General features: G+C 39.3%; 1 protein-coding gene across 1 annotated transcript in view; it reads left to right on the forward strand.

Annotated features, from left to right (window-relative positions):
• Positions 1–810: 810 nt before the first annotated feature.
• The window catches only part of SWAP70 (switching B cell complex subunit SWAP70), a 71,762-nt gene continuing 45,153 nt past the window's right edge, over positions 811–27,419 (forward strand). Inside the window, exons 1-2 of the mRNA XM_074276074.1 lie at positions 811–1,024; positions 19,064–19,204. Of these exons, the coding sequence (XP_074132175.1) occupies positions 926–1,024; positions 19,064–19,204 (240 nt within the window). The 5' untranslated portion in view covers positions 811–925. The remainder of the gene's footprint in view (positions 1,025–19,063; positions 19,205–27,419) is intronic.

The following is a 27,419-nucleotide window of genomic DNA, read 5'->3' on the forward strand; positions in this document are numbered from 1 at the left end:
CCTTTTTTTTTTTAAATCTCTTTGGGGATTCACGTCTAGTAGTGATATTGTTGGGTCCAAGGACAGGCACGATTTTATAGTTCTTTGGTTATAGTTAATCTTTTGATCATTTATCAACTGGGGAATGCCTTTAAATTTTTTTAAAAATAAATTCGACCCAGTTCCCTCTAAGTTTAAGAGCCTTCATCAGAGAAAGCTGCTACAAAATTCTTTTCACAATGACTATTTTGCCTTCATTTTTACAAGATTTTGATTTTAAAAACACTCTGAAGGAACCATTTATTGAGCATCTCCCGCAAGGGCAGCCATGCTTTACTGCTGTTATCCCGTCGGATGCCCAGACGGCCCGGGCAGGTGGCTGCTGCTGGGATGCGCCCATTTTCCAGGAGAAGACACTGAGACGGACTTGCCCAGGGAGAGTCCACGTCTGTTTTTCCGGCTTTACCCTCCACCGACCCATCCCAGCTTTCCCCGGGTCCCTCCACACCGCCCACTGAGTCCCGAGGGAGGGAGAAGGTAAAAGCCCCGGAGAAGTTTCTGGCGGGACCTTCGCACTAGCAGCCAGGTCGGCTCCTGGGCAGGCGGAGGGGCGGGGCCTCAGCGAACCCAGGCTTGCGTGCTGCGCGTGCGCGTGCGCGCCGAAAACTTCGCTCTGGGGAGCTGCGAGCCGGGCCGGGCCGAGCTTGGGCCTTGCAAACTCAACTGAGACTCCGCCCCCGCCGCCTCCGCACGCCCCCGCCTCCCCCCAATCGGAGGGGGCGGGGCAGGGTGAGAGTCAGGTGACCGAGCGGGCGGGGGCGCGAGCTAGCCGGCGGGCTGCAGCGGAGGCGGCGGCTGTGCTGCCCGGGCCCGGAGGCGGCGTCCAAGGCGGCTGGAGTGCTCCTGGGTGGCTTGGGGGTTGGGGGCTCTCGGCCACGGCCACGCCATGGGGGGCCTGAAGGAGGAGCTGCTCAAGGCCATCTGGCACGCCTTCACCGCGCTCGACCTGGACCGCAGCGGCAAAGTCTCCAAGTCCCAGCTCAAGGTGGGCGCCGGGGACCCCAGACGTGCCCAATCTAATCTGTCTGAGGGCGGCCGGGTCGGGGCATCGGCCTGGACCCGGCTAAGCCAGGTTTTTAACTTCTGAGGCTCCTTGGCTCGGACGGCCCTCCCCCCCTCATTGTACAGAGGAGGAAACTGAGGCCCGGCCGCAGATCCCCGACTGCGCCCCCAGCAGATGGGAGGGTCTGAGTCAGTCCCCCACCCCCATTGGACAAGCGGGTAAACTGAGTCCGGGGAGAGCTGAGGCTTGGCTGGAGGAGAGGGATGTGTTGTCTTTGGTTTGTGTATATGTTTTCATTTTGGAATGTGTTTTTTTCAATCGGATGTGTATGTGTAAAGGTTCTGATTTTGTGTGAATTGTGCTTTTCAGTCTCGTGTATATGAAGATTCGTATGTTTCAATCTCCAGTGGTTTTGATTTTGTGTGTACATGTGTGTATTTCAATTTCCACATATTCTTGTTTTGTGAGTTTGTGTGTTTTTCAATCTAGGAGATATGCTGTGTAAAATTTCTGGTTTTATGTTTCAGTCTGTATAGGTTCTATCTCTGTGGGCATTTCAGTCTGGGGTGTGTGTTTCAATCTACACAGGTTCTCTGTGTATTTCAGTCTGGGGTGTGTGTTTCAGTCTGTATAGGTTCTCTTTCTCTGTGTATTTCAGTCTGGGGTGTGTGTTTCAGTCTACACAGGTCTCTGTGTGGGTTTCAATATGCACTGTTTCTGATTCGTGCATGTGCTAAGCTCCAGAGAAGCTGGCTGAGGTTGCTTGGGGATCCAGAGCAGAATGACTTGGTGGCCCAATTCCGCTTAGTTGCCCTCTGCTACCCCTGGTTTCCCCCAGTTCCCCGCTGTTGTCCGCATACCTCCGACGTGAAGGAGTTAATTGCAGGTTTGAGTAGCCTCCACGGGGGTGGGGATTCGCTTGGCTGGCAACACCTATTTTTGGAAGTTCGCTTTTACTCCCTTTCCGACTTAGGCTTCTCACACACCCTCTGGGCTGGCTTGGCATTCTCTGATTTGCACAGCGTGGCCACTTCTCTGTTAAGGGTGCAACTAGTGGAAATTTGAAGTTCGAAGGAGAGTATTTAACCCTTCTGAGTAAAGTATTTCTTAACCTTGAGCAGCCCTGATCTTTCTTCCCTTTTCTACCATAGTTTGATTATAGCTTTTTAGCTTTGCCAGCAGCTTTTTTCATGCCCTGTCCGCATAATTCGGGCTGCCTGGGATTGCCTTTATCTTGGGTGAAATGAGAAAGGGAAAAAGCTCAGGCTGGAGGAATGGACAGGCATTTCAAAAGTCTGAGATAGGAAGAAAGAAGAGGAACCTTCCACATGAATGTTAAGAATTTGTAAAGACTTTTCTCAAAGTTATTAAAGTAATTCTATTATAAACTTATATCAGTGAAGTTGATCAAATAATCATAAAAAAGGGACAAAGTAAAACCAAACATGGGGAAAAAACAAAAGACAAACAGATGCATTTATAACAAATGCACTTATGTGGCCCTTGCCAAGGAGTCCTGAATTTCTTATTTCTTTGGCTTTAAAGAATGAAAATATAACTATCAGTGAGTGCAGTTCTGCTTCTATAGCAAGGCACTGCCTTGGCGCTGGGGATGTGTAGAGAAAACAAGTATGTTCCTCAAGGAACTTTTATTCATCTGGGTGTGGAGGCGAGTATTTTTTTAACAATTGCTTCAGAACTCCAACACACCAAATGAATGTTGTCCCAGAGGAAGGAATTTATTGCAAAGGTGCCACCATTGTTTCAAACCTCCTTGGAAGTCCTTTTTTTTTGGCATTGCTTTTTGTTTTTGCTTCATGCTATTTCGTAAATCTGTATCCTTAAAGTTGGTTTGATTTTTGTAAATAATAAAAACTTGTTTGATCCAAAATTGTGCTAATTGCAGTAATGCCTATTATAAAGGCTAAAAGGGTTTGTTTGCTTTGAGTGGCTTTGAAGGTGATTCCCAAAGAAGTATTTTGAGCAATGGCAGCATTACTGAATGAGCAGATAGCTTCCTTCGATGCTTCCTTCGATGAGTCTTGGGAACCACCTCCAGTCATCTTGATCTGGGAGTCACTGGACTCAGATGACTCCGGAGGAGAAAGTTGAGGCTGGTCTACTTTCACTTAAATCTAGTTCACTTGCAAGTCATGATATACATCATTTTCCGGATATCATGGTCTTCTTGGAGAATGAAGGACAGCCCTGATCGACTATTGGGGGGTGAGAAGTGAGGGGCTTAGCGCTTAGATCCACATGGAAGTTTTGATACATTTATTAAAATTAGTCTTTCTCCTCCCCTCCCTTTTTTTTTTTTTTTTTTTTTTTTTTTTTGCAGTTTACAAGAGACAAATTCACCATTAAAGAATGAGTATTTAGCATTATTAGGGATGTTCACTGTTAAGTGAAGCAGATCAGAAGGCAGCTTGAAAAGCCAGGATAACTTGCTGGTGCAATAAGAGAGGATTCCTCCAGCAAAAATTATCCCCTCCAGTTTGACCATACCTGGAATACTTCATTTACTTCTGATTGCTATTTTAGAAAGGGCTTGTTTGTTGTGGAACACGACCATGGCATCAGGAAAGTGATGTTATGATATGTGAGTGAATTGGATTTAAGTGAGGGAGGGCTGTGCAAAGTCATCTGCCTCACTTTCCCCTCCAGAGCCATCGGGATCCAGGGGTCAGATATGGATCAGGACAACTGGATATGATCCTGGATACAGTGAGAAACCTTGGCTTTTTTGAACTAAGGTTTTCAACAGATCTCAGTTAGAAACTGTCTGGAGAGCATCCTGAGGAAGGCTGCCAGAATAGTGAAGGCCATGAGATCATGCCATATGTAGATCCTTTGAAAGAACTGGATTTGTTTAGTTTGGAGAAGAGGTGACCTAGAGTAGACAAACTAACTGTCTTCTTATATCTGAAGGTTTATTTTATAAGGGAGGGATCAGATTTGTTGTGCTTGGCTTCAGGCCTCCAGGGCAGAATTGGAACAGCAGGCATACTTGCAGGGGCAGAGTTAGGCTGAAAGTAAGGAAAAACTTGCAGGTTATTGAAAGATGGAGGCTGCTTTTAGGGGAGGCTCAGAAGTCCCTCTTAGCTCTGAGCTGGGCCTTCCACATTTCTGCAGTATATCTGACCCTAATATCTCCAGAGTTTTAATCTGCCTGCTGGGTTATTTCCTGCTTCATGCTTTGTCAAGTCAGATTCCACATGTCCAAAATGGAACCCATAATCTTTTCTCCAAACCCATCCTTTTCATACTTGTTTGTTAAGCGTATAACATTATCGCCAAACTTAAAACATTGGAGTCATTTTTGACTCTTCTCTCTCCTTCATACTCCATGTCCATTTGGTTACCAAGTCCCATCTATTCTGCCTCCATGGCATCTATATCTTTTTCTCCACTCACAAGTAAACTATCTGTTTTCAGATCCTATTCTTGTCTGGATTTCTAGACTAACTGGTCTTCTTTACTCCTGTCTTCTGTGCCCCTGAAAAACCACTTGCTAATGGATCATTCTAGTTGTGCCATCCATTTGCTTCGTTTTTTGTCTCCCAAGATAAAATACTAACTTCTCTGGCTGGTTTTTAGGGTCCTACATTATCTGGCTCCAACTTGCCTTTTAAGCCACATTTCATTTTCCCATATAGTCATTCCAATCAAACAGGACTACTACATAGTTCCTAAATTTGACATTTGATCTCCCAATATGTACTCCCACACACTGTATTCCATGCTTGTAGGTATTCCCTCCTGCCACTTTTCAGAATTCTTATCTTTCTCAGCCTGCTTTTTCTCAGGTGCCTCCCATTGTGAAGTTGTTTCACATTCCTCCCAAATCCCCAATGCTAGTATGTTTTGTTCTTTCCCTCTTCAAATTACCTTCTATTTACTTTACCTGTGTGCTAAACTTCTGGGGCTGGGATTCTTTTTCCTTTGATCACCACTCCTATTGTGAGCACTTACCAGGAACTTTATAAATATTTGAATAATTGAACTCTATTTAAATTGAATAGTAGAAATTTTCCTATACACTTACTTGACCCTAAATTTTCATTGTGCCCCTTTTATCTTGTTGTGGTTTCCTATATTTGGTTTTCCTAAAGCAAGGCATACTTTGATATGAAAACTCCTTCATCTGTATCTGTATGAAACATCATTAAAAAAAAAAAAATCATTAAAAAAACCCACTGCAGCTTCTGGGCTATGATGTGCTGGTGGAAATAGTTGAAAAGAATAGAGCACACAGCCCACTCTCTCCTGCTTTTATTTCTTCACATATGTTACTGAATGAAGTTGGAGGAAATCTGAAACAATGCTGGCTGGGTCCATTGCAGATTTATGCACATAACATCAATTGGGCCCTCCATGCTGAAAGACAATCCTTTTATAACCTCCCTAATTATCTCTTTGTTCCTCTCACCACAGCAACTTTTTTTTTTTTTTAAATAATTATAACTTTTTTTTTTTTTTTTTTGACAGTACATATGCATGGGTAATTTTTTACAACATTAACCCTTGCACTCACTTCTGTTCCAACTTTTCCCTTCCTTCCTTCCACTCCCACCCCTAGATAGCAGGCTGTCCCATACATGCTAAACATGTTATAATATATTCTAGATACAATATATGTGTGCAGAACCGAATTTCTTGTTGCTCAGGAAGAATTGGATTTAGAAGGTAAAAATAACCTGGGAAGAAAAACAAAAATGCAAACAGTTTACACTCATTTCCCAGTGTTCCTTCTCTGGGTGTAGCTGATTCTGTCCATCATTGATCAACTGGAAGTGAGTTGGCTCTTCTTTATGTTGAAGATATCCACTTCCATCAGAATACATCCTCATACAGTATTGTTGTTGAAGTGTATAATGATCTCCTGGTTCTGCTCATTTCACTCAGCATCAGTTAATATAAGTCTCTCCAAGCCTCTCTGTATTCATCCTGTTGGTCATTTCTTACAAAACAATAATATTCCATAACATTCATATACCATAATTTACCCAACCATTCTTCAATTGATGGACATCCATTCATCTTCCAGCTTCTAGCCACTACAAAAAGAGCTGCCACAAACATTTTGGCACATACAGGTCCCTTTCCCTTCTTTAGTATTTTTTTGGGATGTAAGCCCAGTAGTAGCACTGCACAGCAACTCTTTTAAACCTTTTCAAACCTTCCAGAGCTCCTCTTCCCCACACCCTCTCAGTCTACAATCCAAAAAATGGAGACCATTTGCCAAGAGCTTCCCCTCTTCATATCACCTAGGTACTTTTTGCCACTGTTTCCTCTATTACCTGTCTCACCTGAGGAAGTATCCCCTTTTCCTTGCCAAGGCCAGCTCCATTCCCTGTCATCTTCTCTAGCTGATCACCCCTTCTCTCCCATGCTGGCTTATCTTCAATCTCTTCTGGTCTCTTGGTTGCTTCCCTGTGCTTACAAACTTTTCTATGTCTGCCCCTTCCTCAGAAAACCTCCACGTGATTCATCCATCCCTGACAGTCAGTGCCCCTATCTCCCTTCCCTTTGTGGCTTGAGGAGGCCTTCCACCATAGTCTCCTCCACTTCCTTTCCCCTCCTTCTCTTCTTAACTCTCTACTGTCTGGCTTCCAGACTCCTCATTCAGCTGAAACTGCTCTTTGCAGAGTTGGGTCATTCTTTGCCTTACCTAGCCTTAAATCATTGAATGGGTGCGGCTTTAGTCAGCCTGCAGGGCCATCTTGGATCATTCTGATTTTTCACCGGCCCTGGGACTCAGATGGCTTCAGGTGCCCTTGCGAAGTCCTCCCTCACTTAAATACACTTGCAGGTTAGAGCGTCACCTCCCTGGTGTCATGGTCCTGTTCCAGCACAAAGAACAAGCACTAACAACAATGTAACCATTTATTTATCTATTGCTTTACCTGTGGTTTTAAAGGCTGTGTATCCCCAAAAGAGAGTCTTATAATTTAATAATACATTTAGTATGTCGTAATCCATATTATGTAGGGAGTGTGATTTCAGGGTTTTGTTTCTGATCTGGAGCTCTGATTTCCTCCAAGTGGAGAACCCTTTGTTTGAAAATTTCTTCTGCCATTGTGGATCAAGTCCTTGTCTGCAATTTCAGGACGTAGAGAGTGGGTTAGGACAGTGAAAAGTTACTTTTCCAGCTTTTCACTACACAGCTAAGTAAATGTCAGAGGCAGAATTTGAATCTAGCTTTCCCTGGGGAGACTTTGAGCTGAAGAGAACTATTTGGAGTTACTATGTTATGTTGTCTCTCATTTCATTTAAATATACCAACATCAAGTGGTACTTTGGTGAACAGTTACAGCTTTACTGCTCGAAGTCATGGTTTGAATATGAATTACACGTCAGTCATATTGTTTTGAGTCAAACTAGTTGGCTGTCTTTCCTGACATGTTATTTTTAGAAACATTGCAGTTTACTTTTAAAATAGAAATCTTTATCATCCAGCTGAAAGCTTGAACTAAACATCTTTTTACTTATTCTTTCCTCAATATTGTATAAATTCAATTAAATGACATCTACAGTACTAGCACAACTTAGGTTTTGTGTCACTGTGGGCCAGTAGCTTTGTTTCATGTATTGATTGCTAGGGATGCTGGCCAACTTATAGGATCATAGATTTAGAGCTGGGAAAGGCTTAGAGACCATCTATTCCAGTCCCCCTTCTTAATGGATGAGGAAACTGAGGCCCCGAGAGAGACCTGCCAAGGTCATGTAAGTAGCTGAGACAGGATTTATCACCATGACTTGTGTGTGTAACACTTCTGAGAGGTGTGATCTGCCTGAGTTATATTACATCAAGGGCTTTAAGTGAAAAGATTTGATTTTTTTTTTCTTTCTTTGACTTTCATGTAATAACCCCTTCATAGAGATAACTTGTTGTAATGGATAGCTTTCTGTCTTAATTTAGGAGAGCTGGGTTTGTATTCTAACTTTGACACCAACTGCCATGGACTAAAACCTTCCGATTATAGTGAGGTGTAATCTTATCTGTGTAGGTAGAGGGAATTCCCATACCCTGGAACTCTTAGGTACTTCCCATGGTGACCCTTCCAGTCCCCACTTTGCTACCCATGGACTTTCCTTTCTAAATCAGTGAGCACTCTGCTTTCTTGGTTTCAGTCACTTTCATAATGATCTGCTTTTTCACTTGAGATAGTTCTTTGCCAGGGGGAAGAGATTTGTTTGGGAAGATGATCCAGTTAGTCAATAAACATATATTAAATGGCTGCTGTGCTCCAGACATGGTGCTGATTTTAGGAATATACAGACACAAATGAACTGATCCCTACCTTCAAAGAACTTTAGGTGAGACAATATGCATGTAAATATGTTCAAGAAATATACAAAAGAAATATGAAGTTATGTGGGGGAATATTGAAGTATAATGGGATGAGGAAAGTCATCGAAGGTGACTTGGAGCTGGGCTTGGAGGAACCAGGGATTTTGAGATGTGGAGGTGGGAAGGGGGATTCCCTGCAGGCTTGAAGAAGTGACAGTTTTTGCAAAGGAAGATGTGGGAAATGGAGTATCAGTCATGGCAGAGGAGGATGGTAAGGAAAAGAAATGAATGCTGACCATTCTGTCACAGATGAAAGCAAGTCTGCTCCTCGAAAGAGAGGGAGTTCAGGTCTTTGTGGCTGCCTTGGAAATTTTCAACTCTAATTTAAAAGCCATGGAAGAGACATTGGCCAAATCATGATCTCTTAAGTGCGAGTTAGCAAAGCTGGGTTTGTTTGGAGCTTGCTCGTTACTATGGGCTTGGGTAAAGCCACTTTCCTCTTTGCATTTGAAGTTCATTTATTAAGAACAAGACGTGATACCATGAGTCTGATATATGGAGAGTGCTACTTTTATTTGTTTGTAACACTTCTTACCTCTTCACTGATAATAAAAGAAAGCATTACATGGTAGCTGAGAGAAAACCAGCATTTGAGAAGAAGTTGTCTAGAAAAATCAGGTTTTGAAGAGAAGTCCGGGGAAATGAGAACAAAGAAAAGACCTGCAGATCCAGTCCAGAAGAATGTTCAGAGAAGAGCAGGGCCCCAGGGTTTGGATGTGGTGCAATGATGGGGTGATGATGGTGGTGTGGGCCCCTGGAGCACGAAGAAAAAAAGGCAAAGCTGTGAGATCAGTTCTGGAAACAAACCATCCTTTCAATATGAAATAATGGAGCTGTGTAGTTATCCCGAATTTTGTGCTTAGGCTTTTTGTGCAGTAGGTATTTAGGGTAAAGAGACATCCAGAAAGGTCTGGAATCAGGAAGGACAGAAGCTGGTCCCGAGGCAGATGAGTGAATTTCAAGGGAAAGGAATCATGATATGATGTTTCTAGAGGGAAAAAAGCAGTTGAGATATAAATGCCACCTGTAATTGTCAAAAAATGTTGAGTAGAAACCAATGCCAAGTGTTGCAAGGGTCATAAAAACTAGTTAGATTTTAGAAAGAAATAAAACAACCCGAGGCGTTACTGGGACTGCACAGTGGACAGGGTTCAACTCTGGACTCGGGTACTAGCAGTGAAACTGAGCAAGTGTTTGCCTCAATTTCCTCATGTGTAAAATGAGCTGGAGAAGGAAATGGCCAACCACTCCAGTATCTTTGCCTAGAAAACCCCAAAGAATCTTTCAGGACTGAAAGCAACAAAGAGCAGCAACAAAGATATTAAGTTGCATATCAGTGGTCCAGACTATATGGGAGTTCCCAGAAAGGAGCTAGAACTTTTAATTGAGGAAGGCTTAAAGGAGAAGTTAGCATTCAAGCTGGTAGACTTTATGAAGTTGGAGATGGATGGAGGTAGAGAGAAATGAATGAGAGAGCGCCATCCACTATGCATGTTTAACTATGCCTTAACGCCTTGCCTTTAAGGAAAGGATAACACTTAAAATTAAGTTTTAAGGAGAGAGGGAAGTATTGTTTCTGTGGAGTTAAGAGGTCCTGGGCTCAGTGGCCTTGTGGCCATCTCTCTGGGCTTCAGTTTCCTTACCTGTAAAATAGAGGGTCAGTTTAGAAGTCTTCTAAGGTTTCTTCAGGTTTTAAAGATGAGCATGGTTGTGGAATTATCACGTGAGGATGAATTTGAGAGCAGAGGGGCCAAGAGGCCAAAAGACAAGTTAGGAGTCCTTTGTCTAGGAATAGAATGACAAGGGTCTGAGTGAGAATTTTCTCTCATGTAAGAAAGCAATGGGTATGGTCCATGGGTCCACAGCTATGGGTCTGAGTTGGACAACAGTCATTTATTAAGCACTTTCTGTATACCGGGCGGTTATGGTGCTGAGCATGGGATGTCCAAAGAAAGGCAAAAGCAGCCGGAGGCCCATGTAAGTGAATAGGTACATAGAGGATGCAGATGATGTAAATGGAAGGCAGTATCTGAGAGAAGGCACTTGGGGAGTGGGACAGGAAGGAGATGACTAGTAAAGATTTTTTGCAGACCGGAGATGGGATTTGATCTGAGTTTTGCAAGGAGATGATTGTGGTTGAGCCCTTTGTACACTGTAAAGCACCATTTGAATACCATGTAGATAGTGGCAGTGGAAAAGATTTGAGATTGGGGGGGGGGAGAAGTGGTAAGGGTGAATTAGACTGGGCTATGTCATTTGTGAGAGAGGGAGGAGTCAGGGGACTGAGATCATGAGCGTCTATCAGATAGTCAGAACATAAAAGGAAAGACCTCTGAGGTGGAGAGTTAGAAATAAGTGTATTGTCTGGAAAGGGAAAAGTGAGTCCTTGTGGAATGGGGCAGGACTCCCAGTGAGACAATACTCCTGTCTGTGTGTAACGGTTGTAGGAAATTGGTCATAGTGGTTCATTGTTAGGGGGAATTTTCCAGTGATTTGCTGTTAGCTTGATGTTTTCTAGCACTCTTACAAAATCTTCATACCTAAAAAGAAAGACTTGTTCTGTAGAAAAGTACTGTGTCACTCAGCTGGAATCAACCCCTCATTTTTTGCATTGATGAAATCTGGTGATTTGCTATAAAGACCTATCATCTATCTTTGTGCAAGTTGCAAAGCCCATGGAATCTTGGCATTTTAAAATTTGTTTGACTTCGTTATTTTGAAACACTTTCTGGGAGGATTGAACACCAGAAATTCAAGTCCTTAGCTATGTTGAAATACTGCATTTCAGGGTACAGGTTTTTTGTTTCTTTGTGAGACAGAGTTGAGTGATTCCCCCTAATAAGTGTTAAGTGTCTGAGGCTGGATTAGAACTCAGATCTCTTTGACTGTACTACCACATCACCAAGATGCCCCTTGTTTATTTTTTTGATGGTGAAGTAAAACCAGGGCTGTGATTTTATTGGTGGAGGGAACTCCTCCTTGAGAAGCTCCCTTTTACCAATTTGGTTTTATATCTTTGCAACTTAGAAGTACCTAAAGTACTGAGAGGTTAAATATTTTGTGTGAGGTCACACAACCAGTGCCAGTCAGATCCAGGTCTGTCTGACCCCAGAGCTTTCTTGCTTTGAGGCTGGCACTCTCTCCTGACCAACATCAATAAGACTACTTATTTTTTTCAGGTATTTTTCTTTGAATAAATGAATTTTAGAACATAAAAAGTTAGTGTTGAGCTATTTCCTTTGTCTTTGTCAGCTCGGTTTATGCCTTATTTTCTACTGCCTGTATTCAAATAAACTCCAGTGGCTTTTCATCACTTCCAGGATCAAATATAAAATACCATTTGGCATTCAGAACCCTTGGTAACGTAGATCCCTCCCTGCTCTCCAGTCTTACACCTTGCTCACACACTTGTGCTCTGTGATCCAGTGCCACTGGCCTCCTGGCCACCTCATTTAAGACTTCATCGCCCTGCTCCTGGTATTGTCACTGGCTGTCCCCTGTATTGAGAATTCTCTCTCAGGTTCCTGGCTTCCTTTTAAGTCCCACCTAAAAAACCAGCTTCACAAAGAAGCTTTTCCTGAGTCCTCTGAATGTTTTATCTCTGTTATTATCTCCATTTTATCCTGTATATATTTTGTCTGTACAAAGTTGTTTTCATGTTGTCTTCCTCCTTAGTCTGTCAGCTCCTCAAGAGCTGGGGACCGGTTTTTTACCAAGCCTGTGCTTGGTGTAATGCCTTGAACATAGTAGGGCCATAACTTTTATTGATTGGTCACTAACCCAGTTTCTCATTCTTTGGATATTAGTGAAGTTGAACATTTTTTCCAAATGATTTTCATAGCATATGTATGGTCTTTGGAAAATTGTTCTTATTCCTTGACTACTTGCCCACTGGGGACTCAGTGTTGCCTCTGAATATTTTTTAATAGTTCCTTATAAATTGCAGGGTTTTAACCTGTTAAATATTAACTCTGCATTTTTCTAGTTTCATTTTCTTTTTGGTTATATGTTTATTATACATAAATTTATTTTTATTTTATCAAACAGATTTTATCTCCATTTTTTCCTCATTTTTGTATAACGGAGACAGTTTTTTTGATATACAATTGAATTAAATATTCTGTTTTCTATATTTTTGTATTAATTAAAATAAATTTGATTCATCCTTTTGGCACATAGTATAAGATATGAATGTAGTCTTCCTATATTTTTAACCAGTTTTATAACTGCATTTATTAAATGATGAATCTATTCTCCAGTTTTATTTCCTATAAGCTTGTCAAACACTCATCTTTTGCATTTATTTGGTTTCATGTCTGAGATTTCTGTTCTAGTCCATTGATTCATTATCCTACTTTTTCCAAGAACTGGATAGTTTAGATTATAACCATTTTATAATAGGTTTTAAAATTTGAATATGCAAGTTCTTCTTTACCAACTTTCCCCCCTTTAAATACTAACTTTACAGTTTTGTCTGTTAAAAAAAATTATTGTGATTTTTTTGTTTTTATATAATTTTTAATTGTAATTCTTCCCCATCTCTCACTATCTCTATAACAAAAAATAAAGAAGAAAAGAAACAATTCAGTAAAATTAACCAATATACTGAGGGGAAGGGGGAAAAAAACAAACCCTGGCATGATGTGCAGGTCCACAGTGTCCTCTTCTATCTCTCCTTTTCCTCTTCCCTAAATCTCCAGAAGAAAAAGTAGCAGGTACTTTTTCATATTTCCTATTTTTGGGGAAGGGAAAAGTTATTTTATTTTATAATATTCAATTTTGGCTATTTTGTTGTTGTTTCCATTTACACTTGATGTGTTCCACTGAGGTTAACTGATTTGCTGGATCACACAGAGGGTAAGTCACATGCCAGGGGGTATTTCTCCCAATTATTGTATATATTGTTTTCCTGCTTCTCCTTATTTCACTTTACCATTAATTCATGTAAGTCTTCCCATGATTTGTTGTTCATTGTTTTTTTATAACTTGATAATATTCCTTTGCATTCCTGTATTCCAGTTTTTAATTATTCCTCAATCAGTACTCATCTACTTTTTTTTTTTCTATTTTAAAAATATTGTTATAATGTTTTGGTATAAGTGGAATCTTTCTTTTTATTACTGACTTTGGAATTAAATACTTAGTGGGATATTGGGTCAAAGAGCATTTTAGTCTCTTTAAATAATTCCAAATTTCTATGGTTGTTTGACCAATGGTATGCATCATATTTTTCCATAACCCCTCCAACATTGACAATTCTCTTCTTTTAATCTCTTTGCCAGTTTACTAGGTATAAAGTAAAAATTAAGAGTTGTTTTGATTCATTTTCTCTTATTAGTGATTTGGAGTATTTTATGTGGTTGTTAATAATTTGTGATTCTTCTTTTGAAACCTGTTTGTTCATATCTTTTTACCATTTATTTATTGGGGGATGACTTTTGGTCTTATATATTTTTGTTAGTGCTATTTGCATTTTGCATATAGATTGCATATAGATTTTATTAGGAAGGTATCTAGTTCTGTGAAAACCTGGTATTTTGACTGATTTGGGAATATTATTTTTATTGTGTTGAACTAATAAATGTAGTGCACATCTCTTGATTTAATTTGCCTTAAAACTTTTAAAAGTTATCTTACATTCTGAATTTAACAAACACCCTAAAAAAGCAGAAAAGGAAGAGGATTACATGTGAAACTGTTTTTCTATTATACAGCTTGTTTTATTAAAAAACCACTTCATTTATTCAGTCTACTACTTGCACATAAGTGTTTACTTCTGAACTTCTGTACAACTTAAAAATGCTTCAGTAACTCCCCTTTCCCCTTTTTTGGGGGGAATACTAGTATTTCTCTTCCATCCAAATCTTCTCCCCCCCACAATCCTTGTCATAAATAAGCATACTTAAACAAAATGAATTCACACATTTGCTATATCCAACAATGTATGTTTCATTCTATACCTTGAGTCTGCCCCTAATAGAGAGACAGTAGATAGCATTCATCATTATAGGTTGTTTGGACTTGATCAGAGTTCTTTTTTTTTTTTTTTTTTTAATTTTATTTTTTTAAAATTAATTTTATAATTATAACATTTTTTTTGACAGTACATATGCATAGGTAATTTTTTTTTTTTTTTTTTTAACAACATTATCCCTTGTACTCCCTTCTGTTCTGAATTTTTCCCTTCCTTCCCTCCACCCTCTCCCCTAGATGGCAGGCTGTCCCATACATGCTAAACATGTTATAGTATATTCTAGATACAATATATATGTGCAGAACCGAATTTTGTTGTTGTTGTTGCAAAGGAAGAATTGTATTCGGAAGGTAAAAATAACCTGGGGAGAAAAACAAAAAATGCTCACAGTTTACACTCATTTCCCAGTGTTCTTTCTCTGGATGTAGCTGACTCTGTCCATCATTGATCAATTGGAATTGGATTAGCTCTTCTCTATGTTGAAGATATCCACTTCCATCAGACTATATCCTCATACAGTATCATTGTTGAAGTGTATAATGATCTTCTGGTTCTGCTTGTTTGACTCAGCATCAGTTGATGTAAGTCTCTCCAAGCCTCTCTGTATTCATCCTGCTGGTCATTTCTTACAGAGCAATAATATTCCATAACATTCTCGTATATGAATGTTATGGAATATTATTACCCAACCATTCTCCAATTGATGGGCTTGATCAGAGTTCTTAAGTCTTTCAAAATTGTTCATTTTTAGTGTTGTATAAATTGTGCTCCAGGTTCTGTTCACCCTACTGCAGAACCACTTCATACAAATCTTCCCAGTATTCTCTGAAACCATCCTTTTTGTCCCTTCTTCTAGTAATAATATGTCATTATACTTTTATGCCATGATTTTTTAAGCCATTTCCCAAATGATGAGCACTCTTTTAGTTTCTTATCCTTTGCTACATTCAAGATCTGTTTTATTTTTCAACATAAAGCCTTTTCCCTCTTTCTTTGATTTGAGTTCCAGGCTAGTTGTTGGTCAAAGGTAACTTAGAGCATTTTGCTTATGGTTCCAAATAGTTTCCCAGAGCCACTGTACTATTTTTTATATCCTATATTTTATATTCATTAACATGTCTGTCTTCCTGCAATTGTCGCTTTACTTTTTTTTTGGTCATCTTTGGGAATCTGATAAGTGTGAGTTAACATCTAATAATAGTCTTCTTACTTTGCATCCTTAACTAGTTATTTGGAACCTTTTTTTCCCATAGGATTGTCAATAGCTTGGATGTCTTCCTTTAATCTATTGGGAAGACTTGATTTCATTTTCATGACATTTGAAGTACTTAAAGGATGAAAAGTAAACCTCAGAAGAGTCAGAGGCTAAGAAGATGTGATAAAGGACTTTAAAATTAGAAGCCACAGCAGAATGTAACAGTGAACTGGAGAGAGATGGGTTTCTTGCTCATTTAATGTGCGAGCAATAATTTAATATTTGATAATAGGAATGCAGAAAAAATGCTTCACGGTTGTGAAGAACTACTTAATACATTTTATGGAAGGCAAGTTTGTTATAGAGATTCTGCCTTTTTTTTTTTTTTTAATCAATAAAGCTTTATTCAAGTATTTTATTTAAAGTTTTCATTACATTTTATAAATTTAAAAAATAAATATCTGCACTATGGCTGAAAGTCACTTTTCATATCAACACACATTCCAAGACTAAAAGACATAAGAATAAAATCTGAAAGTATTTCAGTCACAATCAGCATCTCAAAACTGTTATTGTTGTTTCCAATTAAAAGAACCCTGAAGAAAATACTTCTACATAAGCCAAAAGCACTGTGGAAAATGTGACTTGGAGTGTCAGCTTTTTAAAAACTAACCCTATCAGGAACTATCAAACATCCCGATAAAAGATATGGGCAATTTTTTCTTTTAAATCAAGAAAGTATGATCTTTAACCTTTACTTCCCCATCTGTAAAGTGGGGTCCCTGAGCTAAGCTAAACAGTGGTTTTCCTCTAAAGCTTGTGGCTTTAAGTAAAGCACCTACCTACCAGGCTGCCTAGAACACCATGCTCACCAAAGCTTTGCAGCAGCAGTTTCTAGTTTCTTTTTTTTTTTTTTTTTAATTTTTATTTTATTTTATAATTATAACTTTTTTTGACAGTACATATGCATGGGTAATTTTTTACAACATTATCCCTTGCACTTACTTCTATTCAGATTTTTTCCCTTCCTCCCCCAACCCCCTCCCCCAGATGGCAAGCAGTCTTATATATGTTAAATATATTACAGTATATTCTAGATACAATATATGTGTGTAGAACCGAATTTTTTGTTGCACAGGAAGAATTGGATTCAGAAGGTAAAAATAACAGTTTACATTCATTTCCCAGTGTAGTTTCTAGTTTCTAAACCAGGTATCCTGACCCTGTTAATGGTACACACTGGGTCCATTATTATGCTATGAAGAAAGAGAGAAATTGTGGAGGAATCTATGTAGCTCCGTCACCATTACTGCTAAAGGGCTTTAAAGTGTCACCTTTTTATAAGAAGAGCTTCCAAGTAAAAAGAATCCATTAGTAACTGGGAGTGACCCAGAATGTAATTAATCATCTTGGAGTCCTGGGGCCCACACAGTGATGCTTGGGCCTTTGGGCCCAGTGTGGCCATACCGCTGTGGTGAGAAGGGATTAAGGTTGGGAGCCCTGGCTAGTAGTTCTGGACTAGCAGCAGGTGTGACCCTGAGCCAGTTCCTTGATTGTTTGAGCTGATCAGCTGATCTCTGTGGGAAATGACACTAATACTTTCTGCTTGCCCCTTCTACCAGGAAGGATCTACCTTGCAATGATCCAGTTTTCTAATATATATAAAGTGTAAACCATAAAGATGGTGTTCTTTAGAGAACTTAACAGTCTGGTTCTCAAAATGTTATAATTCTTAATCGACATCGAAACTTTTTAGTTACAGGTTGAGCTTTTTAAGTGTTAAAAAGAATAACGACTTCCAGGATAGAGACAGCAACTTTGTTTTTCCTTTATATTAACAAATTTCTTCTTGTCTTTCTTATTTATGCTTTCATTGCTACTCCATTTGTCTTCACTTGAAAAGCATAGGAAAGCTTCTACACACACAAGTTCTTTTTACTGGGTAAATGCAGTGTGTTGGGTAAAGGCCCAAACATTTTTGAATGGTGAGTCTCAGAATGATCTGGGAGCCAGATCTCAGCCTGAGTAGCCTTCTTCATTTTTACATTAAATAGGACTGGGAGGGAGGGGAATTGAAGCAGTTTTTGCTAAGGTTAGGGGGCCCAAGGGGCAGGGCCATGACTTTGAGCTTGGGATTTTCCTTTCTCCAGTATGGTTTTATTCCTTAGAAATGGCTCCTTGTTTTAAACATTGCCGTTACTGGCAAGAAGCAGGATTACTTCAGAAGCATAGTGCTTTGCACAGTTTTGATAAGTGTTCATTACTGCATTTAGACTCTCTTTTGTATTTACTTCCTTTACTTTGCCTACTTCCTTAAAACCATTTGAGCATGTAGGAAAGTCTCTCAGTGAGAGCCTTTCTGTACACTGGAAGAAGAGCACAGATGCAGAGTGAGGTTTTGTACACATTGTTTTTCATAGATAAAAATATAAAGATATTAAAAGCAAATCTTTACCCAAAACTCTGAGGAAAAGAAAAAGTTCCCCTCTTGGCTGAATGTCAAAGGTAATTTTTGTTTTCAGAAGTGAAGTGAACTTTAACTTGAGTTTGGCTGTCTCAGCAGGAAGATTTAGAATTAATTTGTTGAGTTTATTCAGAGATGTACATGTGAAGTTTTTGTGATTTAAAGGTTTCCTCATTTTGTTTCTATAAGATCATAGATTTAGGGGTAGAAGGGACTTTTTAAAGCCACTGGATCCAACCTTTCTCTTCTTATGGATGAGAAAAGTGAGCCGGGGGCTCAGGGCTACCAAACTGGTCAATGTCTGAGGGGTGAAGGGCCAATTCATGTCCTCAGCTTGATGTCTGAGCCAGCCGCTCTTCCAGGTTCAGAGATACGTAAAATACATTTTCAACAAATTGTTCTAAACGTGGTGGATTTTCTTGAGAGACATCAGAAATAACTTCTTGGAGATGATTTTTTTACTCTCACCTCAATATCCATCACTTTTCATGCTTCTGCTTGGTCTCTTCTTTGCACTTTTCACCCTTTGCTTTCAGTATACACAGTTATTTGAATGCATGGATTATTTCTTTTATTTTTGTGTACTCTTTGAGCTGTAGCCATGGAACAGAGAGCAGGTTTGCCTGTTAATAGACACTTAATAGATTTTTTTTTTTAATTGAGTTGAATTGCCTCGAAGACTATTTTAGAGCTGGGAGAGAGCTGAGAGTGTATTAATTTCCCCTTCCCCATTTTACAGATGAAGAACAAGTGTCAGAAGGATGGAATGAAGTGCAGGGTCTCTGAGCTAGTTAGTGGCTAAGCTGAGGGGAGATGTCAGGGCTTTCTTAGGGTCCTCAGGACATTCTCCGCCTTTGTCCTGCCACTGCTGGCCTGTTCATGGCCAAGGGTAGGCGCGAAGGGAATGGTAATGGCCCCTTTCCTTGCACCCTTTTTGGTTTCTGGTATCCCAGGGCAAGAAGCTCTTGGTGGTGGGGACTCTTGCAAATGAGTGCTGGGGTTTGGTGTCTCACAGACCTTTGTGCTTTCAGGTACTGTCCCACAATCTGTGTACGGTGCTGAAGGTTCCCCACGACCCCGTGGCCCTGGAAGAGCACTTTCGGGATGACGACGAGGGGCCTGTCTCCAATCAGGGTTATATGCCATACTTAAACAAGTTCATCTTGGAAAAGGTAGGAGGCCAGTCCCTCACCTTCCTGAGGCCATCCCTTCTCACAGTCCTTTCGAAAAGGTGCTGATTTTCAATGGTGCCTTTGAGGCAGTGTTGGCAAGAGAAACACTTGCTCTGTGTTCACTTCAAGGAGAGGAACCTGAGAGAGAAGCCTTGGCGCCCAAGCAGAGCGAGAACAGGGTGTCAGAGGCAGCAGGCTCCCATTCTGTAGCTGCTGAGGGTCTGAAGGATTGCCCGGCTCCCTGGGGGGGGGTTCCTTGAGATCGACCAGAGGAGGCTCCACTCCAGGGAAAGCAGGACTCTCTCTCCAAACCAGGGAGCAAATGAGTATTCCTGTCCATGGCCAAGAGCTTTGCCTCCTGTCCCCTGTCCCTGTGCTCTACCCATACAGAGTTACCTAACGTGAGCGCTGGAGAATTCCAGTCTTTATCCCTCCTGGCTCTGTGATTTCATTGGTGTTGGGAGCTCTTGTGAGAATCAACACCTTCTGTGCAAGTGGCACTCTGGGAGAATTGTCTGGGCCCCGAAAAGCAAGGGGACGTCCCCAAGATCATACATCCTTTATGTGTGGGAGACGAGGACTCCAGTGTCCTTACTGTGAGGCTGGCTTTTATCCATTATACTCTGATACCTTTCACTTACATTATAATTTATCGAGTTATGTGGTAGCTGGTAGTTGTTTAATGAACATATTTGTTTGGATTTGACTGTCATAGTTAATAGGGAAGATGAGACCATGTTAGAATTGTCATTTCCCAGTTATCTCTTAGTGACAAAAACTGGAAAGCATAAGTATACATATCACCCAAGGAGAAATAGTGTGAGAGAGTCCTTTTGCTTGAATATTTATTTTGCCACTCGAGGGTAAGGGGCTCTGCCCTAAAATTTAAACTTAGGCTTCTCTAAAAACTTGAACAATTTCTGAGTACAGATAATTGGCAAAATACTGGACAAGTTATTCTGTAACAAGGCTTTGAGTGTTGGAATCTGGAAGCCGGAGGTAAGCATTCCTGACTCAAGGCCAGTAGTCTCTCCTTTGGTTCCGTTGGGCGTGCTTCAAATGGAGCTCCCGCAGACCTGGCAGAGGGAGAAGGCTCTCCCAGGGTCCAGGGAGGCAGGCAGGCTCCTATCAGATAAATCACTCTTTTGTACAGAGCGGGGCTCTGCAGCTTCCAGGATTGGCTGCAAGGGCAGACTTCCGCGAGCACTCAGGAGCATGGGGAGGGCCCCACTTCCATTTTAACTTTGTGGGGAACATCTTCCCTGACGGTGGCAAGCACCTCTTTCTAGTTAAGCCTTCCTTGAGACTGAAAACCAGAGCATCATTAAACAAACTGAAAGAGATTTTGTGTGGTTTTAATGTAAGCCTTGTTAGGGCGAGGTTAGAATTTGCTTTAGTCCACTTTTAAAAACAGTGGTAAAATAAGATCATTTTTGTACCTTTCAGTTGGTTGTATGACTGTCAAGATCTATGCTATAGAATATCCCTTGTGAAAACTTGACTGTGCTTTATCTACTTTCATCAAGGACACTGTCTATGGATGTATAAGTTAATTCATAAAGATTTTGTAGAGATGAGAAAATAGGCATGTGAGTTGGTAATAGATTGCTATTTTCTCAATGGTTGGGGTTAAAGAAGAAGGGGTAATAATTGAGCATATGATTTTTTTTTTTTGAGGCAATTGGGGTTAAGTGACTTGCCCAGGGTCACACAGCCAGGAAGAGTTAAGTGTCTGAAGACAGATTTGAACTAGGGTCCTCCTGAATTCAAGGCTGGTGCTCTATCCACTGCACCACCTAGCTGCTCCAGCATATGGTTTTTTAAAAGCCTAAAATAGTCTTCCTTTTTTTTCTGATATTTTGAGGATTGACCCTCCCCAAATTGTTTCTTTTTGCATAGACCTCTTCTTTTCTATATTTATGTGTGTGTGTGTATATATATATATATATATATATATATATGTGGTATGGGACTATATTTAGTCCAGGTTTTCTCATCAATTCCCTTTTTTCTTCCCCCACTTGGGGATGAGAATGTTAAGAATTATAGTATAGTGCTAAAGAAGTTGATACATGGGCTATATTTACCTTAGTTATCTTCATAATAGTCTTTAACATTTTTTTCTATTTTTTTATAAAGCTTTTTATTTTCAAAACACATGCATAGTTTTCAACATTCACCCTTGCAAAACTTTGTTTCAAAAACATTTTTCCCCTCCCTTCTCCCTATCCTCTCCCCTAGATAGCAAGTAATCCAATACATGTTAAACATGTGCAATTATTCTATACATATTTCTATAATTATCATGCTACACAAAAAAATTAAATCAAAAATGGAAAAAACAAGAAAGAAAACAAAATGCAAGCAAGCTACAACAAAAAAGTGAAAATGTTATGTTGTGATCCACATTCGGTCCCCACAGCCGGGTGCAGATGGTTCTCTTTCTCACAAGACCATTGGAACTGGCCTGAATCACATGGTGGTCTTTTTGTAGTAACTGATTATGAGAACTCCAATATGAGATGGCCAAGCCTCCCCTAAAATACTTCTTGTTGCCTCTAGGCAGGATAAAACATTCCATTGATTTTTTTTTTTTTAACTTTTCCAAGGAGAACCCATGAGCACCATTTAGCTACAACTTCCTTTTGACATCTGCTTTGATTTTGAGTAATAATGTCAATAGTGAATATGATTTATTTCCTCCACTAGCATGTCTCTGGCCATTGGACAGGAATCTCACATTTAGAACACCAAGTTGGTCTAAAAACTGCTTTTCATTCTCCCCTACCTTTTCTTCCACTCAGCCACCATTACTGCAGAGTCCATCTGCTCAAGTCCAAGGGTGAATGTGGAGTGTTTTATTTTTTTTATTTTTTAATTTTTGTCTTGTGGGTCGACAAGGTCAGAGAAATCATCCCCCGTAACCAGACTCGTGGGAATGAGCCTCTGTCCTTAGGCAGGCCAGCCCAAAGAAAGCAGGTGGAATCTGTGGCCGAGATAGTAGTATGATAGAAGGTTTTGGAACTTGTGTTCTGTGGATAGAGCACTCAGGAAGCCAGGGTAGCCTCTGTACTTTGAAGGAACATCAGAGAGGAACCTTGAGGAAGTTGTACCTTGAAGTAGCTCTGTCCCCCAAAGAGAAACATAATCATTCAGGGTAGCCTGGGGACGTGTGTGGCTGTGGTTGGGTCTGGGGCAGATGAGGAAGCTCTCTGCTGTAGTGGGAGATGAGGAAGCACCTGGGGCCCTGGAGACTGGGGAGACTAACCGGGGCAGAGGCGAGCTGGGCGACTGGGACCACAGCAGTGATCTCTGTGCATCCCCTCTCCTCCACTCTCACTGTCACTATACAAGACCAGACAAGGTGTATCCTACAGCAGTCCATTTTACCAGAGCTTCCTTTCTTCCTTCTCTCTTCCCTCCAACCTGTTTTTGCTAAAATAATCTCTCCTCTATTAAAATTAAGTCATTGTCCCTGCTTAGCAAAAAAATCTGCAGTGGCTCCATGTTTCCTCTGGAGTAAATATCAAAACTTGCTGACCTGACTTTCTTTTCTGTTCTGGTGGCACCCCAGCTTTTTTTCATGGTGCTCCAAACAGGAACCCTCCTGAAGGTCTCTGTGCCTTTGACCCAGATATGCCTCACACCCCATGTACCCCCTTTTTCACTTGCTGGATTTTTTTTTTTTTTTTTTTTTTTTGCTGAGGCAATTGGGATTAAGTGACTTGCCCAGGGTCACAGCTAGGAAGTGTTGTGTCTGAGGTCAGATTTGAACTCAGGTTGTCTTGACTTTGGGGCTGGTGCTCTATCTACTGCACTACCTAACTGCTCTACCTGCTGAATTTCTAAACCTTCTTTAAAGTTCATCTCAGATTTTGTTATCTCTCTCATGCTCTCTCCTTAGACCATCTATCTTTATTTTTTTAACTTCAGAATTTTAAAAAATAATAGCCTTTTATTTTTATTCATTCATTCATTATTTTTTATTTTAAAATTTTTTAAATAAAAATTTTAATTTCATTTAAAACATTTTATAATTATTATTTTTTATTTTTTTAGTCTTTATTTTTCAAATATATGCAAAGATACTTTTCAACAATGAACTTTGCAAAACCTTGTGTTTCAAATTTTTCTCCCTCCCCTAGACTGCAAGCAGTCCACCTTAGGCTAAACATTTAAATATATTTCCCTAATAGTTAGAGTATTTTTCTGATCTTGAAAATATGTAAGTATTTTTATGTGTTATAGTTAATTGTGTCTTATCTTCTTTTAAGGATATAAGGTGCATGAGGGCAGAGGATGAATCTCCTTTGAGGTTCAATATTTTGCTCTTCACTCAGTAAACAATTAATGCTAATTGAATGAACAGAAGGAAGAAGCAAAGGTAGAGTTGATGGCACTGATTGGCAAGGTGATTGGTTAGGTGATGTTGTCTTTGTATCGTATATATTTACATCTGTAATCTCTGACCACAACATTGCAGACAGTAAAGTAGATCTTTTGGAATTGATTATCTTTGTTTTCACAGTTATCACCATAGTGATTGATTGAAATTTCCTTAGGTTATATCAAACTTCAGTTTTTGGTCAGGTGGTCTTTTAGAACTTTACTTGGCTCTACCACTTACATTTATAATAAAAATTTTAGCTATGAACTTAATAAACATTTCCATATGCAAAGAATAATAAAAAGAAGGAATTGTCTCTGAAACTAAACACAGGTTTTTTTCTACTACATACATTTTTTGGGGAGGGGATCTAATTAAAATTTAATGTGATAATTCCCCTGCTTGTCTGTGTTCCCTTATGAACTTCCTTGTACTTTCCTTAAAAAATGATTTTTTGATGTAGACTTTACCCTTCACTATCAATGATTAAACATTTGTTAAGTACGTCCTACGTGTCAGGCACTGTGCTAAGCATGGAGATACAAAAAGAAGCAAAAGAGAGGTATGGATGGGCAGCTCTGGTTCAGCATCCAGTTGGTTCCAGATCAAGGACAGAATGAGGAGGGGGCTTGGAGTTGGGGGTCCTATTCCTGGGTAAGTTTTTAGACTATGTTGGGAGCAAGATGCAGCTGTGTGACTTTGATCCCAGGAGATGAGGTACATCTCAATATCAGTCCATACTCTGGTTTGAAGTCTGTAGGTGAAGAACTAGGACAGAAATCTCAGATCCAAAGGGAGCCTTCACTTCTGTCTTTCTGGACAAGAACAGCTTTCTAGCTGCTTGCTAGGGGCTGAGTCCAGTCGGGGTAAGCCTGTAAGAGTGCTATGCAGACCCAAAATCAGATCAGAAACTTGCAAAAGCTCAGGCCAAGAGGAAAGTGATCAGATTTTTATTTTGTCTTTTTTCTTTAAAGTTTTTTTTTCTTTATTTTAAATGTCAAGACAGTTTTTAGCATTCATTTTTACAAGATTTTAATGAGTTACAATTTTTTCTCCCTCTCTCCTTCCTTTCCTTCCTCTTCTCCTCTCTCTTCTTCCTAAGAGGGTAGACAATTTGATACAGGCTATACAATTGATAGCATGTAAAACATATTTCCAAATTAGTCAAAATATAAAAGAAGAAATAGAGATTAAAAGGGAAAAAAACCATGAAAGGATAAAGTAAGTGAAAAAAAAGTATGCTTCCATCTGCATTCAGAGTCCACCAGTTCTTTATCTGAATGTGAATGTTATTTTCCTTTGTGAGTCTTTTGCTCTTATCTTAAATTGCTGTGTTACTGAGAAAGCTGAGTCCTTTGTAGTTGATCATGACACAATGCTGCTGGTATTGTGTACTGTTTTTCTGGATCTGCTTATTTCACTTTGTTTTAGTTCATATAAGTATTGCCTGGTTTTTCTGAAATCTGCCTGTTCATCATTTCTTTTTTCATAATAGTACTCTTTTGGCTTGTTCAGTCATTCCCCAATTGATGGGCATTCCCTCAGTTTCCAATATTTTGTCACCACATAAAGGACTACTTTGAATATTTTTGCACATGTAGGTCCTTTTCCCTTTTTTTATGATTTCTTTGGTATACATACCTAGTAATGGTATTAAAGAAATGCACAATTTGGTTGCCTTTTGAGCATAGTTCTAAATTGCTCTCTGGAATGGTTGGATCATTTCACAACTCCACCAACAGTGTATTATTAGTGTCCTAATTTTCCCATATCCTCCCTAACATTTATCATTTTCTTTTTCTTTGTTTGTCTTATTAGCCAATCTCACAGGTGTGAGGTGATAGCTCAGAGTTTTTAAGTTGTTTTTCTTTAATCAAGTGACTTAGAGCACTTCTTCATATAATTATAGATAGCTTTGATTTCTTTTTTTTTTCCCTTTATTGTTTTATTATTTTTTTCTGGTTATATGTATTAACTTTTTAAAAAATTTAAATACTTTAAATTTTTTTTTTATTAATTATATTGGGAAAAAAAATCAGAGCAAAAGGAAAAAACACAGAAAAGAAAAAAAAAAAGAAGTGAACATGCATTGATTTACACTTAATCTGCATAATTCTATTTCTGGATGTAGATGGTGTTTTCTATCCAATTTTTTTTGGGATTGCCTTGGAAGCTTTGGTTTCTTCATTTTAAAATGCCTGTTCATAGTCTTTGACCATTTATCAAATTTGGGAATGGCTTGTATTCTTATCAGTTTGACTCAGTTCTCTATATATTTGAGAAATGAGGCCTTTAGCAGGGATAAGAAATAATCTTTCTCAGCTTTCTACTTTCCTTTTAATCTTATTGCATTGATTTGGATTGTACAAAAGCCTTTTAATTTAATATAATTAAAATTATTTATTTTGCATTTTGTAATGCTCTACTTCCTTGTTTGGTCATGAATCTGTAATTTACTTAATTTCCTTAAGAATTTGGATGCTAGGGGTGGCTAGGTGGCGCAGTGGATAGAGCACCAGCCTTGAATTCAGGAGGACCGGAGTTCAAATCTGATCTTAGACACTTAACACTTCCTGGCTGTGTGACCCTGGGCAAGTCACTTAACCCCAATTGCCTCAGAAAAAAAAAAAAAAGAATTTGGATGCTAGAATTTGGTGCATATGTATATTTGTTTAGTACTGATATTATTTCATTGTTTGTGACGTCCTTTAGCAAGATGTAATTTCCTTTCATATCTTGTTTAATTAGGTCTGTTTTTGTTTTTGCTTTGTCTGAGATCAGAATTGATATCTCTGCTTTTTAAAAAACTTTACCTGAAGCATAAAGGATTCTATTCCAACCCCTTACTTCTATTCTGTATGTGCCTTTTTACTTCAAGTGTGTTTCTTGAAAGCTAGAACCTATTGTAAAATTCTGGTTTTTGCTCCTCTCTGCTATCTGTTTCTGGGTTTTTTTTTTTTTTTTTTTTTTTTTTTTTTTAATTATAGCTTTTTATATACAAAACATATGCATGGGTAATTTTTCAACCCCGATCCTTGCAAAACCTTGTTTCAATTTTTCCTCTCCTTCCCCCCACCCCCTCCCCTAGATGACAGGTAGTCCCATACATGTTAAATATGTTAAAGTATATGTTAAATACAATATATATATATATATATATATATATATATGCATATTTATACAATATGTATACATTTTTGTATATGTACACAATATATGCAATTTCTTTTTGCACAAGAAAGATCGGATTTAGAAAGAAGGTAAAAATAACCTGAGAAGAAAAAACAAAAATTCTGCTTCTGTTTTGGGGGAGATTTTATTCCATTCCTATTCACAGTTATGATGAGTAGCTATGTATTTTCCTCCATCCTATTTTTCTTCCTGTTTGTCCTTTTCCCTTTTCCCTTTTTTTCCTTGTCAATGTTTTGCTTTTGTCTCCTGCCTCCCTTAGTCTGCCTTCTTTTCTATCAGTTTTTTTCTCCCCTCCTTAAATTCCTCTTCTCCTGCTTTCCTGTTTAATAAGGTAGATTTCTGTATTCCAACTCATTTTGTGTTTATTATTACCTCTTTGAGCCAAGATTATGAGATTTAAGGTTCAGGCAATGTCTGTTGCCTACCTGAAAACCTCAAAGTAAAACACTCGGGCAAAAGTTCAGCTAGAATTCTTGGAAGAAATGAAGCAAAAAAAAAAAAAAAAAAAAAAAAGCTCAAATGAATACTAGAAAGAAAAATGAGAGCTATGGAAGAAAGATTTGGAAAGGAAATTAACAGAATGAAGCAGGAGGCATAAAATCCTACCCAGACCACAAACCTCTAGAATTTTAAATG

This window comes from Sminthopsis crassicaudata, chromosome 6 (assembly GCF_048593235.1).
Source record: "Sminthopsis crassicaudata isolate SCR6 chromosome 6, ASM4859323v1, whole genome shotgun sequence".
In the NCBI taxonomy this organism is placed as follows: domain Eukaryota; kingdom Metazoa; phylum Chordata; class Mammalia; order Dasyuromorphia; family Dasyuridae; genus Sminthopsis; species Sminthopsis crassicaudata.